Source organism: Schistocerca serialis, chromosome 4 (assembly GCF_023864345.2).
Source record: "Schistocerca serialis cubense isolate TAMUIC-IGC-003099 chromosome 4, iqSchSeri2.2, whole genome shotgun sequence".
Lineage (NCBI taxonomy): Eukaryota > Metazoa > Arthropoda > Insecta > Orthoptera > Acrididae > Schistocerca > Schistocerca serialis.
Window position 1 is genome coordinate 294,394,839 of NC_064641.1, and position 13,853 is coordinate 294,408,691.

A 13,853-nucleotide genomic window follows, 5' to 3' on the forward strand; every position below is an offset into this window, starting at 1 on the left:
AGGCTGTACATCAAAGTAGGACCCAGCTGCACTAATTGACGATGGATTGGGCCTGTGGGTTTAAATACTACAGCCCAGGTCTGAGTTCATGGAAGAGCTGTGTTTTTGTCTTGCCTGGCAACTTTTGGACAGAGGCCGATGATTGGGATCTGGCTGTCGTTGTGTGACAGTTGTTCAAACTGCTGAAGCTTTCTGAAGGCTATTCTACTCCCAGGTCATTGACACATGGGTGTGGTATGGAAGTGCCAGCATCTGCTGAACTGCAGTTTTGGCAGGGACGTTGTCTGGAGGACAGACCGTGGCTGCGACCTGGTTACGGTTCTGAGCTGCTTTCCATGCTGCTAGAGCTTTAGGTTGCTAGGGTTTTGTTAAAATTATTAGTTCATGTAAATTATAATGGTAAAACATTTGTACATGGTCAGCAGAAAATAAAAATATATTTTAATTGATTGTTTTATAAAATGCAAAGCTTTCCATACTGAATTTCATGAAATAAATCTCTTTAACAGTTAATATTGAAACATGTAAATATTCGTTAAAAATACAGTGCATTTCAAAATAAATATGAGTTTTAAGACTTTGTAGCTCATATTACATTCACCTTATAATTATAAATAATACACCAAATGAAAGAGAAACACAAACAGTTTTTCTTACAATTATTCAGTGTGAACACCGATCAAACATCAGGTCGATAGGCAAGTTGTGAAACCTTGATCAATGTGTCAGGAGTAACTGTTGCTATAACACTGTCTCTAAAATCAGATAGATCAGCTGGCATCGGAAACACATACTCATGATCACTTCAGATTGCGTGTGAATGTGGAGGCCATGCATTAAATGCTGTCTCCACCAGCCCCTCGTGCCCAATCCACCGGTCAGATACAACATTGTTTAACCAGTCATATACTGAGTTTCCTGGTGAGGCGGTGCACCATCTTGTTCCCAAATAAAGATGTGTTGTTCAGCTTCTTCCCATTGAGGCACAGGCCATAGTTGTAGCATATCAAGATGATAAACATCAGTTACAGTTGATTCACTGAAAAAGAAAGGCCCATAAACTTTCCACAGTGATATTTCTTGAGGCTAAGCCTGAAAGACCAGCACTTGTTCAACATGTTTTTCAGTCACTCTTTGACATTCCATACTCTTCCCATTGTGCATAGGTATACAAACAAACCTGTTTGAGTTGCTCTTTCATTTGGTGTATTATTTACAATTGCAAGTTTAACATAATAAATGCTATAATGCCTTAACACTGGTACGTTCATTTTGAAACACCCTTTAGATTGGTATTCTGCTTTGTTACAATAGTGGTGACTCCAATGCTAAAGCATTATCTTTTTGTGTGAAAAATAGTGTTTCAAGTCATACTGAAGACTATTAAAGTAAAAACTCTTTACAAGTTGATCATATAGCTCCATTGTCTTGTTCCATCCTACTAAAAATTTTCTTGTGTAAATAAAATATTGTTTCGAATGTTGTTGTACAGCAGTTATGTAACAGAGTTACAGTATTTAGGATGTTTTTTAATGGGATGTATCATATACTATAATACGTGGTCTCCAGCTGCCACATTACACTGTTATGAATAGAGCTTAAAAGTGTCCATGCTTATTAAAACACAATTCCAGTGAATTTCTCTAATGTTTCATAACAGTAAGTGAAACGAGGATTCGTCACTACATGCCAGAGATGAAGGAGCAGTCGAAATAATATGTTATAAAACAAGAAAGAAAGCACAAACAGTTCTATCTTTGGGAGAAGCTATGGCTACAGCTACATGGTATTCACATGGTGTAGTGCTCCGAATCTACTTTCACAAAGGCGGACCATCACCGGGGAGTATTCACATCACTACTGGACAGACTGAAGTATGTCTGTAAGTGTCTGCATCTTGCAGTGAAGAAAGCTATCCTGCACCTTAATAACATACTTGCCTGTGTCTTGTACCCTTGCCGCAAAGTTTTGTAGATTTCACTATGAAGTATTTGGCTCCCAGTGATGAGAGTGAGAAAATATAGATGTGCAATTCTCACATCTCCATTTCCAGTTAGCTGGTAAAAAATATACCATTAATGTCCTAGAATATGTTCTCATAACCTTTTCAGTGCCGAAAGAATTTTCAGTATGTTTGGTACTCTTTTCAAAGGTGAATCTTGTCTTTGGCTATTCCTTGCTCATGGTCTGGAAGTAATGAATCAACATTTCATCCACTGTGAAATGGTGCCTTAAAAATTTACTCAGATTTGACTTGAACATCAGCAAATGCTGCTTAGATATGATCACATGATAACTGCCTGTTGTAAATGGTTAGAAATTGTAGCTACTGTCCTACTGATATATTGAGGCATTGCATGTTCAGTCAGCTATCAGTGTCATCCATGCACAATACTTCAACAACGTGACTTGTATTCATCAGGTGCTACCTGACACTATTAGTTGACTGGAACAGGTCCTACTGTTCTCAGAAGACCTCTAATGGGAAAGGACTGTAGACAGAGCACCTAGAACCGACCATGGTAGGACAAGGCAGTAGGTATAGAGGTTGGACCTGTTCCACTATTGATTATTGGTCTCAGATAGCACCTAATCAGGAAAATGAGTCAAATTTTTGAAATATCGTGCATGGGCGATGCTGATAACTAACAGAACACCTGACCCTCAGTATGTCAACACTTCAATACATACTCAAGCTCAGAAAAGGATTCCTCTGAAAGCTGTCAAGTTTTTAGTCCTTTTTTTTAAGTGTCTGTCAATGATCCAATGCCTCTACTATTTGCTGTTAAATTATCTGTATTCTACCAGGACTTTCCATTAACATATTTGTCTGCCAGATACGTGGTTTGCAACAAAATTCATTGAACCACTCCTGGTTCATAACATGATGGGGTGAAGTCCTCTTCACACTTTCTCAACTTTTCTCAGTATCATTCATTGGATAACATGCAAAAGGTAGTGATTTGTAAATTCCCAGAATTCTTTTTTTTCTATTTTTTTTTCGTGTCCAGTTGCTGAAAGATGTGTTACTGAAAGAGCGCAAATTGAATTTTTGTTGGTACATGGAAAAAAAGGTATCTGCATAGAAGGTAAATGAAATGTGATTTCTTATCAAAGTACATTATTTCAACTACCTCTCAGTTATGACAAAGGAGCAGTGATACATCTTGTAGATTGCCCTCTACATTTGTTTCATTCACCTGAAAATGCATGTACACTATAAAAAATATTATTTTCCATCTATTGTGTCCATTGTAAATGGCACTTGTAGTGGAGTCTGCTGGGAGTGGAGTACTCAATAGAATGTAGTTGAGTTGGGTTAGTGTTGACCTGTTTGCATTCACTGCCAGTGTCAGCTAGCAACATGTCTATATATATAAGGCCATTTCAATCAAACACAGCATTTAAGTATTTGTTATAACCACATGTCACTTCTACTTTGAACAAAATACATTAACCAGAGACTATACAGTGAGTGAGGAAGGCCCTGCACTATTCTGCTCATCACAGAAGTGTGTATGTGGGGGAGGGGGCACACTCTTGATATCCTTCCAGCAGCACTTACAAAAAATGTGGCCTCACTGTACTGCCATTTATTTGGGTGCTGCTTCAAACCAGTCTCAGGACTGAAGACAACAACAACAACAACAACAACAACAAAGTTACTACTATCACCTCAAAAAAAAGTTGCATTAAAAAAAAAGTTGCATGTTAATAATAATAATAATAATAATTATTATTATTATTATTATTATTATTCAGCAGCTGCAACATTTCCAGTGCTGTTGAAAATGGATTACTATGTGATACTCCGCTTCATCAGTAGCTTCACTGTTTTGTTTTGGCTCCTTTAGTGCTGCTGCTGCTTTACTCTGACATCAGGATTGCAAACATGTACCTGCAATTTTGGAGATTGGACATTTATAGTAAAAAGACATTACTTTGATTTGATGTACGTAGTGTGAAAGATTTAAACATTATACATTGCATCAGTTTACATTTTAAGAATATTTAATCTAATATTTAATTTGTGCTGAATTGTTAATTTACTGCAGTTCAAATATTTTATTTTCACAGAAAATTCTGTACAGCCCTCCAAATTCAGAAAACAACTGGAAAAAATGGTCCATGAAGGTTCAGTGCTGCAAGATCTTTCAATTTCTCGCCCAAGGGAACGTGTTCCATGGGGCATACCTGTACCAGATGACCCTAATCATACAGTTTATGTTTGGCTAGATGCCCTTGTAAACTATCTCACTGTTACGGGTTATCCTGAACATGACTTTGCTTGGCCGCCAGATGTGCAGGTTGTTGGGAAAGACATACTGAAGTGAGTAACTCATGAGGGAAGAATGGTTGTGTTTGCAGATGTGTAGTTAGTTTTGTTTGTTTCATGTTCCATTGATAATTATGCACGAAAAATCATAATGATGTGGAGAGAGTAATCTTACATTCACATAAAAAATTAATTTGTAAATATGGCTACATGCTGAAAAGTTGTAAGATTTTTATAAAAATATGTAGATTTGAGTTAGTAATACCTACTTACCGCCTTTTAAACATTAGAATAGAAATTTTCTACAGAATAAGAGGAGCTTTTGAGGGAAACGTTTGCAGTTTATTTTCAAATTGTACTTTGCTGTCTGTCAGACATTTTATACCACTGGATAAGTGATTAAAAATTTTAGTTGGGGCATTGTGCATCCTTTTTTGTGCTAAAGACAAACTTAATGTGGACTAATGAGTGTCATTTTTCTGTCTGTTAGTATAATTATATATGTCATTGCTCCTTTTGAACTGCTGTGGATTATTTACAACAAACTTTATGACAAAATAAGTATATTGTGAAGCAGAGAAATTCATTTATCAATACCAGACCAAACGTTTTGAAATTTATCAAAATTGGTTTTAGTCTAACTTATATTTTCCTCAAAAATGCTTCAGAAAATGATTTTATGTATCTGATGCTTGCAAGGTAAAGACAAATCTGAAGGATTCACAGACATTCTGTGCACTGTGTCTTTGCCTGTTAAATGCTGAAAGTAATTGACTACCCCAATACAGAGGAGCTGCATGCAGTTTCTTATGCTTAAGTTTGTCCTTGTTTTCAGTAGACTTTTTCTTATTGAGTATCTCTCAGGAATTGTGGTTGCAAAAACTTCCAAAACTTGACATAGCACTTCAATGGTAGCAAGTGGAATATTAACTGCTTCCCTGCCACTGATGATGCTACTACATTTACACTAAAACTGCAGCAATCTTAGGAATCTATCTCATCACTGTACAATATAATGAAATATTTTCGGCTAGAAAAAAATACTGCAGTAAGTCATAGTTTTAATGGCCTCTGTTTCTCCCAGGCAATTAAACAGCATATTATGCACCAAATCAAATACTATCAAAAATGTACAATACAAAAACATCCTCTTAACTGCTGTTGTGACAGTACAGTGTAGAACAATATGGGAATAGTATGGAGAAGCGGCAGATAACTACTGCGGTGAATTGTAATCAACACATCAACAATGGACTGCTAAACTCATGTCGGATCATGCTGAAAAAATTGCAGTTCATAATTAAGAAACAATTGAACAATTCTTTGGTTTTGCTGATACTGTAACTCAACTCCAGAGAAGCTCCAGAGTCAGAAAATAAGTGTTGCAATAATTTTTATACCTAAGTATTTATTTACTTTCAGCAGTGACAAACTTCAGGGTGACAGTAATATCCAGCTCAGGGTAATGTATGACATGTAGATACCTCAGCATCAGGTAGCAGCCCAATCACAAGGCACTTACTTAGTCCAGGTGCCTGGATTGTGCGATAATGTCATGGTGCTCAACACAGCATAAAACAAGCATATCTTGCAGCAGCCAGAGAGTTAAATTATAGTGAAAGTACCGTGCGAGGTGGCGCAGTGGTTAGCACACTGGACTTGCATTCAGGAGGATGACGGTTCAAACCCTCGTCTGGCCATGATTTCCCTAAATCGCTTCAGGCAAGTACCAGGATGGTTCCTTTGAAAGGGCGTGTCCAATTTCCTTCCCCATCCTTCCCTAATCCAAGCTGGTGCTCAGTCTCTAATGATCTCGCTGTCAACAGGACATTAAACGATAATCTCCTCCTCCTGTAGTGAAAGCTTCTTGTGTCAGCTTATAATTTCTCTCTTGTTTCATTGAGACCTCTTGACCTGTAATTGAACTCGCATCTTATAAAATGAAGTATGCAACAGGCTTTCTTACCAGGAAAGCCTAAGCAACAATATCAATCCCTCAGAGCAGTGAAATAAGAATTTGAAAGATTTGAGAATCCTTGGGAAACTAAACACTTTTGCATATATAGTTATTTTGCAAAAAATTCATTCAATACATATAAATTTTGCAATACAATCATAATTAGTTGCTGCTATCAAGTCAATCTTAAATCTCTACTTTAACATAAAAACTACTAAGCATGATAGGTTTGTGAGACGGTTAAGAACTTTGTAAGTCAAGTTTCTGGAATTCCTTTTGTGCATTACTCCCTGTATGTTTACAAAAACAAGAAAAATTTGAAAGCCTTTGTCACTGCTGCTTTTAGCTCTGTAACTTGAATTTGTCATAAATGTTTTCCTCCACAGTCCAACCTGACCTGCAGGTTTCATGGTGTCTACTGGCCGGCTTTCCTCATTGCTGCTGGTCTTCAGCCACCACGCACATTACTCTGTCATTCACATTGGACTGTTGATGGTGAGAAGATGTCGAAGTCTCGACAAAATGTGGTTGATCCTGCTGCACTAATTCACGACTTCACTTCATGTGGAGTACGATACCTGTTGCTCAGGGAAGGAGTGCCACATTCTGATGGAAGTAAGTTACAAGTTATATTATTGTACAGTGTTTGTTTTATGTGTCAAAATAACATTGTTGCAACAATCTGTGATACATTTGTCACTTGATCCTAGAAGTAATTACTGCGTTTCAGCAGTCAAAGATTTTTCTGCTTTGTGGTTTCTCTTTCTCAGGCTGGTGTATTTTGTGTAATATTTTCTGGTAATATGTGTCGAGGAAAATAAAATAATACACTTCACAGTGACACGTCATATATGATACTATTTTTCAGCATAGTTACCACGTTCCTGTACACAACAGTCAGAACACTCTACCAATTGTTCAATTCTTCGTGATAATTGAAATCAGCTTCTTCATCTGGAGCCACTAAAGAAACACTGTGTGAATGACTTCATTGTTGGAAAATCTTTCCCCTAGATATATGTGTTCAGCTTGCCAAAGAAATAAAAATTGCAAGGTGCAAGATCTGGACTTATTGGTAGGCATCACCCATTCTATACAACCTTGGTCTAATTGTTGACACTGTTTCACTGTGGCTGGACATGAAATTGCATTTGGTCTGTACCCCATCACGATTTCACAGTGAATCTGTGTGCAATTTAGACATTTTGCCCTAAAAAATAATACAGAAATGATAATATGGCATTATTGGCTGAAAGACCCCCTTTGGGATAGTTCAGTGTGTGGTGAGTCTTTCTATTTGACACCACTTTGATGACTTGCATGTCAATGAAGATGAGAAGAAGTGATTGGGACAACACGGGCACCCAGTCCCCGAGTGAAGAAAAAATCTCTGGTTTGACCAGGAATTGCACTCGGGACTCCACAATCTAGAAGCAGCTACACTACCCACTAGATCACAAGCTGCAGACAAGAGTCATTCTGTTCCACATTCTTAAACTTTGGAGTATGTTACCAGCTGCCATGCTATTTCCGTTGCACATTGTGATGCACCTGTTATTTGTTCTGCAACTGGACTGTGTTTGCAGGAAACCCATCTGGACCATCTACAGTGGTCTTTGCATGGGATGAAATGTGTAACTTACTTTCTGAAGTTCCTGCATACTCAAGCTCTCAGTAGAATATGTTGTTAATGGATGTTTAGCTGAAGCTGTCATGTATACATGTTGTTAAATTGGATGTGTAGCTGAAGTTGGTACTGTATTTACTCGAATCTAAGCCGCACTTTTTTTCCGGTTTTTGTAATCCAAAAAGCCGCCTGCGGCTTAGAATCGAGTGCAAAGCAAGTGGAAGTTCTGAAAAATGTTGGTAGGTGCCGCCACAACTAACTTCTGCCGTCGAATATATGTAGCGCTACACAGGCATGCTTTGTAGGCACAAAGACAAATACTGGCGCCAAAACCTCCGCGTCAGTAAATAAATTTAAAAAAAAAAAGGTGGAAGACGAGCTTTTTTCTCCGCCCCGAGTTTCGACCACTGCATTTTCATACATTATCCAACGAAGTAAATACAAATTCCGTATTGTCCATCTTCGAATGTAGCAGAATTTCAATGTACTACGAAAATCCGACATGCAAGACTGTTTGGGATGTTTGTCAATATGGCCAACTCTACTTCCTGAATTTTTTCCTACCTGTGAGAAGAGATGGTTGCTAATAGGAACCTGATGAAATGTGAATCACATGCAGTATTCTCTTCACCATAAGAATAATACGAATATCAACATTTTGCCATGTATTCTTTCGTGTTTGCTGCTCTCTCATTTAAATCCTGTCTGCCTAATAAACTACGAAACTAGAGTGAGACAACAGCAAACGCGGAAGAATATACGTATCGTGTCATGTTTATATTCGCATTATTCTTATGCCTAATAGTGATACAGTCAGAAATGAAGCACGGAAACTGACTAGATTTTTAATTCTAAGACGACTAATTTCTGTGCAGAATTTGATGTACTAAAGAAGCGGCCGCAAAGATTTTCAAACGGAGAAACATTTTCGCCTAACTCTCGTTCAGAACATGTTCTATCATAGGCAGTCTATTATTTGGTTCTTGTTGATCATTATCAAAGAAAGCAGCAGTGTAAGTAACAACAAATAGCAGTCTCTTGCCATTGTTTCGCTAATGAGACGATTACTCTCTCTTTTTTTTGAATTGTAAGCGGTGGTAGCGTGCACAAAAGCAAGCCATGCCGTGAGCGGCGACAGGCCGTAAACACGCACTATCAGTATGCGACAAACAATACGTGACACAGTACAGTAATGCATTTTCAGCCTTGAGTGACGTGAACACCTATAACAAAGAAAACAGCACTTATCAGATCAAAGCAAAAGAAGCAATCAATTCAAACCAGACGAAGCACGTGAAAAAGGAAGGGTACCCGTATAAATACGGACGGAGCGCCTGACGCATAGCAATGGCTACCCGGTAAAGCTTAACTGCTAAGCTTACGACTCGAACCAAACTACTGTAGCTCTATCATCATTCATTCGACCTAAATTGTGTCTCATATTACAATGGACCAACTTTGTTTCGATTTGGAGGTGCGGCCTAAAACTTTACTCTCCCCTTGAATTTCGAGTCTCAAATTTCCGGTGCGGCTTAGATTCGGGAATTTTTTTTTTCCTTTATTTCGAGTCTCATTTTTCAGGTGCGGCTTAGATTCGAGTGCGGTTTAGATTCGAGTAAATACGGTATGTATTGGGAACTGCTATAAGTTCACAGGATCTCACCTCCCGTTTAGCAACATACAGTGCCCTTTAGCATGACCAAGAGTTGCAGTAATAATGTGTCAGCAAAATTATTGTAAAGTGAAGTGTAAAAACAATTTGTGACAAATTAATTTTGTCTTTGGCCAAGGTAGTTCATAATTGTCATGATGAAAGAATCGCCTTACCTCTGCAATTTGAAGCATGCGTTATTGTGCCATCAGTTCATTGTAGAATATTTTTGAGAGTAAAATGCTAAAGTTCCCGATTGTGGATTGGAATTTTCACACTCACAAGGGGAGGCCGCCAATTGTGAAATTCAGATTCGATTCATACTGCGCATAATAAAAGCTCATGGTCAGAGGTGTAATGTGGCAAAGCACCAAGATGCACTTCTCAGCCGTTGTCGAGAAAATCGACAGTTAAAAGAAACCGTTGCAGTGAAATACTCTCTACGGTTAGTAATTTTTCTGCAGCGTCGTGGCGCAGCGGTAAGCGCTCGGATTCTTATTCCGAAGGTCACCGGATCAAATCCAGCAGCATGCAACTTTTTTTTTTATTATTAGTTTTTTATAATTCATATATATATATATATATATATATATATATATATATATATATATATATATATATATATATATATAGACACACACACACACACACACACACACACACACACACACACACACACACACACACTCCTCGAAAATGGAAAACAGAACACATTGACACCGGTGTGTCAGACCCACCATACTTGCTCCGGACACTGCGAGAGGGCTGTACAAGCAATGATCACACGCACGGCACAGCGGACACACCAGGAACCGCGGTGTTGGCCGTCGAATGGCGCTAGCTGCGCAGCATTTGTGCACCGCCGCCGTCAGTGTCAGCCAGTTTGTCGTGGCATACGGAGCTCCATCGCAGTCTTTAACACTGGTAGCATGCCGCGACAGCGTGGACGTGAACCGTATGTGCAGTTGACGGACTTTGAGCGAGGGCGTATAGTGGGCATGCGGGAGGCCGGGTGGACGTACCGCCGAATTGCTCAACACGTGGGGCGTGAGGTCTCCACAGTACATCGATGTTGTCGCCAGTGGTCGGCGGAAGGTGCACGTGCCCGTCGACCTGGGACCGGACCGCAGCGACGCACGGATGCACGCCAAGACCGTAGGATCCTACGCAGTGCCGTAGGGGACCGCACCGCCACTTCCCAGCAAATTAGGGACACTGTTGCTCCTGGGGTATCGGCGAGGACCATTCGCAACCGTCTCCATGAAGCTGGGCTACGGTCCCGCACACCGTTAGGCCGTCTTCCGCTCACGCCCCAACATCGTGCAGCCCGACTCCAGTGGTGTCGCGACAGGCGTGAATGGAGGGACGAATGGAGACGTGTCTTCTTCAGCGATGAGAGTCGCTTCTGCCTTGGTGCCAATGATGGTCGTATGCGTGTTTGGCGCCGTGCAGGTGAGCGCCACAATCAGGACTGCATAAGACCGAGGCACACAGGGCCAACACCCGGCATCATGGTGTGGGGAGCGATCTCCTACACTGGCCGTACACTACTGGTGATCGTCGAGGGGACACTGAATAGTGCACGGTACATCCAAACCGTCATCGAACCCATCGTTCTACCATTCCTAGACCGGCAAGGGAACTTGCTGTTCCAACAGGACAATGCACGTCCGCATGTATCCCGTGCCACCCAACGTGCTCTAGAAGGTGTAAGTCAACTATCCTGGCCAGCAAGATCTCCGGATCTGTCCCCCATTGAGCACGTTTGGGACTGGATGAAGCGTTGTCTCACACGGTCTGCACGTCCAGCACGAACGCTGGTCCAACTGAGGCGCCAGGTGGAAATGGTGGAAATGGCATGGCAAGCCGTTCCACAGGACTACATCCAGCATCTCTACGATCGTCTCCATGGGATAATAGCAGCCTGCATTGCGAAAGGTGGATATACACTGTACTAGTGCCGACATTGTGCATGCTCTGTTGCCTGTGTCTATGTGCCTGTGGTTCTGTCAGTGTGATCATGTGATGTATCTGACCCCAGGAATGTGTCAATAAAGTTTCCCCTTCCTGGGACAATGAATTCACGGTGTTCTTATTTCAATTTCCAGGAGTGTATATATTGTAATTCAAATATATATATTTGAATTACAAAAAACTAATAATAAAAAAAAGTTGCATGCCGCGAATTAATGAATTGCTTATGCATGTTGGTGAAGGCGGATCGCTTTCCAATTGTACCGCCTCCATTTTTCCGTTTGTTTAACAGGGTGTACCAAAGCTCTCAAGCCCGCACTGATTTTCGACGATGTTATAAGTTGCACTAGGGACCGCATCTACCTTCTTTCGAAGTTAGCAGGCAACTACGCTGTTGTGCGGCGGCTCGTTTCGGCCCATTCAACATCTGTCCATCAAGTGTAACGAGCGAGTAATGGAGTTTATATTTCATACCTGCCACAGCAAATTTGTGTTCGTGGGGTCTCTATTCTAATTCGAACGTTTGACTTACGCTATACGTATTCGTTTCGGAATATCGTTTCTACGTCTTCCGTTAACTATACGTGGTAAACATTATGAAGACAATTAATAACATTTGTGAAATACAACTTTGTTTGCGGAAAACATAATGATGTTCGAAGTCGCCAGTTTTTCCACGACAAACGACTTTCAACATTATATTATATGCATAATTGTTGCAACTGATTGCCGGGAATTATATATATGTGCGTGTGTATATATATATATATACACATTTAAATTACAAAAAACAAATACTAAACAAAAAAGTTGCATGGCGCGAGATTCGATCCGGCGACTTTCGGATTACAAACCCGAGCGTTTACCGCTGCGCCACAACACTGTGGAGAATTGTAAATCGTAGAGAGTATTTCACCGCAACGGTTTCTTTTTAACTGTCGGTTTTCTCGACAACGGCTGAGAAGTGCATCTTAGTGCTTTGCCACATTACACCTCTGGCCATGAGCTTTTATTATGCGCAGTATGAATCGAATCTGAATTTCACAATTGGCGGCCTCCCCTTGTCAGTAAAAAATACTATAGTGAGATATGCATACCGTACTGCACTCAACATAAAAACACAAAACCATGGCAATTAAACACATATCCAGGTATACGTAATATTGAGTGTAATGATTGTGAAAAATTCTGTGTGGGCCAAACAGGATGAAATTTTGTGATCAGATATCGAGAATACGAAGCCCTTCACGTTTTTTTACCATTTGAAAATAGAGGACCATAACGTAAACCAGTTCGCCCATGCAATGAAAATCATATATATATATTAGCCGAAGACCCAATAGTGATCCTTTCAGAAGAAGAAACAGAAACACACACACACACACACACACACACACACACACACACACACAGAGAGAGAGAGAGAAAATCATAAACGAACAAATTGAACTTAAGTGTGAAAATGTTATTGAAAAGTCTGCCAGAATTTTAGAATGTGGTAATAGATAACATGATAAGCAGAGACTACTCACACAAGCCTTTACAAGGACTCTATAACCACTACACAATTCCACAGATAATAAGATTAACATTTAACCATACAACATTTGACTCCTACCAAGTAACGCTGTCAGATTATAGAAAATGAAAATTTCAACCAATATTACTCAACAATAACTTTTACTGTTGAGAAAAAAGTTATAGACAAACAAAAACAACTCAATCTTAGCTACAAATACAATAAGCAGAATGATGAGAAATGGAAGTAAGTACTCAATACACTGTTACAAAACCAATTAGATACATACTGTAAAAGCCATATATACTAATAACAGCAATATATAATTGCGGATTGCTTGGAAATAGCAATGCGGTTGAAATAAGCTTATTGCCTAACTGTATAACTCCTGAATAAAGCTTCAAAAAATAGCAGCATTCTGGTATAATATACATAAAACTTCTTAAAAAAAAAAAACATTAATTTATTATTTGTGCTTCCACTTGTGACTGTGGACATCATCATTTGTGTTGGTGCAATGTGTGCCACATTGACATTTGATAAATCAAATGTGCCCCCCCCCCCCCCCCCTGTGTTTGCTAAATGGGGAGCACCTAGAGAACCCAGCCAGTATTGGCTGTGTATGGGTTTGGCAAACACGGGTTTCTTGAGGTGGCCCTGGTGAATGCCACCAGTTTTTTTATAACTATAAGCTCTGTACTCAGTGACCACTGTGTGGCATGGTGGTGGAAAACTGTATTCACAGGAAATGGAAATATTGGCGTAATTGCCCGGAAGATCTAAAGGTGCACTGTGTGCTGAAATAGATGGCTGTTGAGGCAAAATTACCACTAGAGAGAAACAACTGGG

General features: G+C 39.8%; 1 protein-coding gene across 1 annotated transcript in view; it reads left to right on the forward strand.

Annotated features, from left to right (window-relative positions):
- The window catches only part of LOC126474068 (methionine--tRNA ligase, mitochondrial), a 75,543-nt gene that overhangs the window by 34,064 nt on the left and 27,626 nt on the right, over positions 1-13,853 (forward strand). Inside the window, exons 4-5 of the mRNA XM_050101477.1 lie at positions 4,078-4,330; positions 6,637-6,848. Of these exons, the coding sequence (XP_049957434.1) occupies positions 4,078-4,330; positions 6,637-6,848 (465 nt within the window). The remainder of the gene's footprint in view (positions 1-4,077; positions 4,331-6,636; positions 6,849-13,853) is intronic.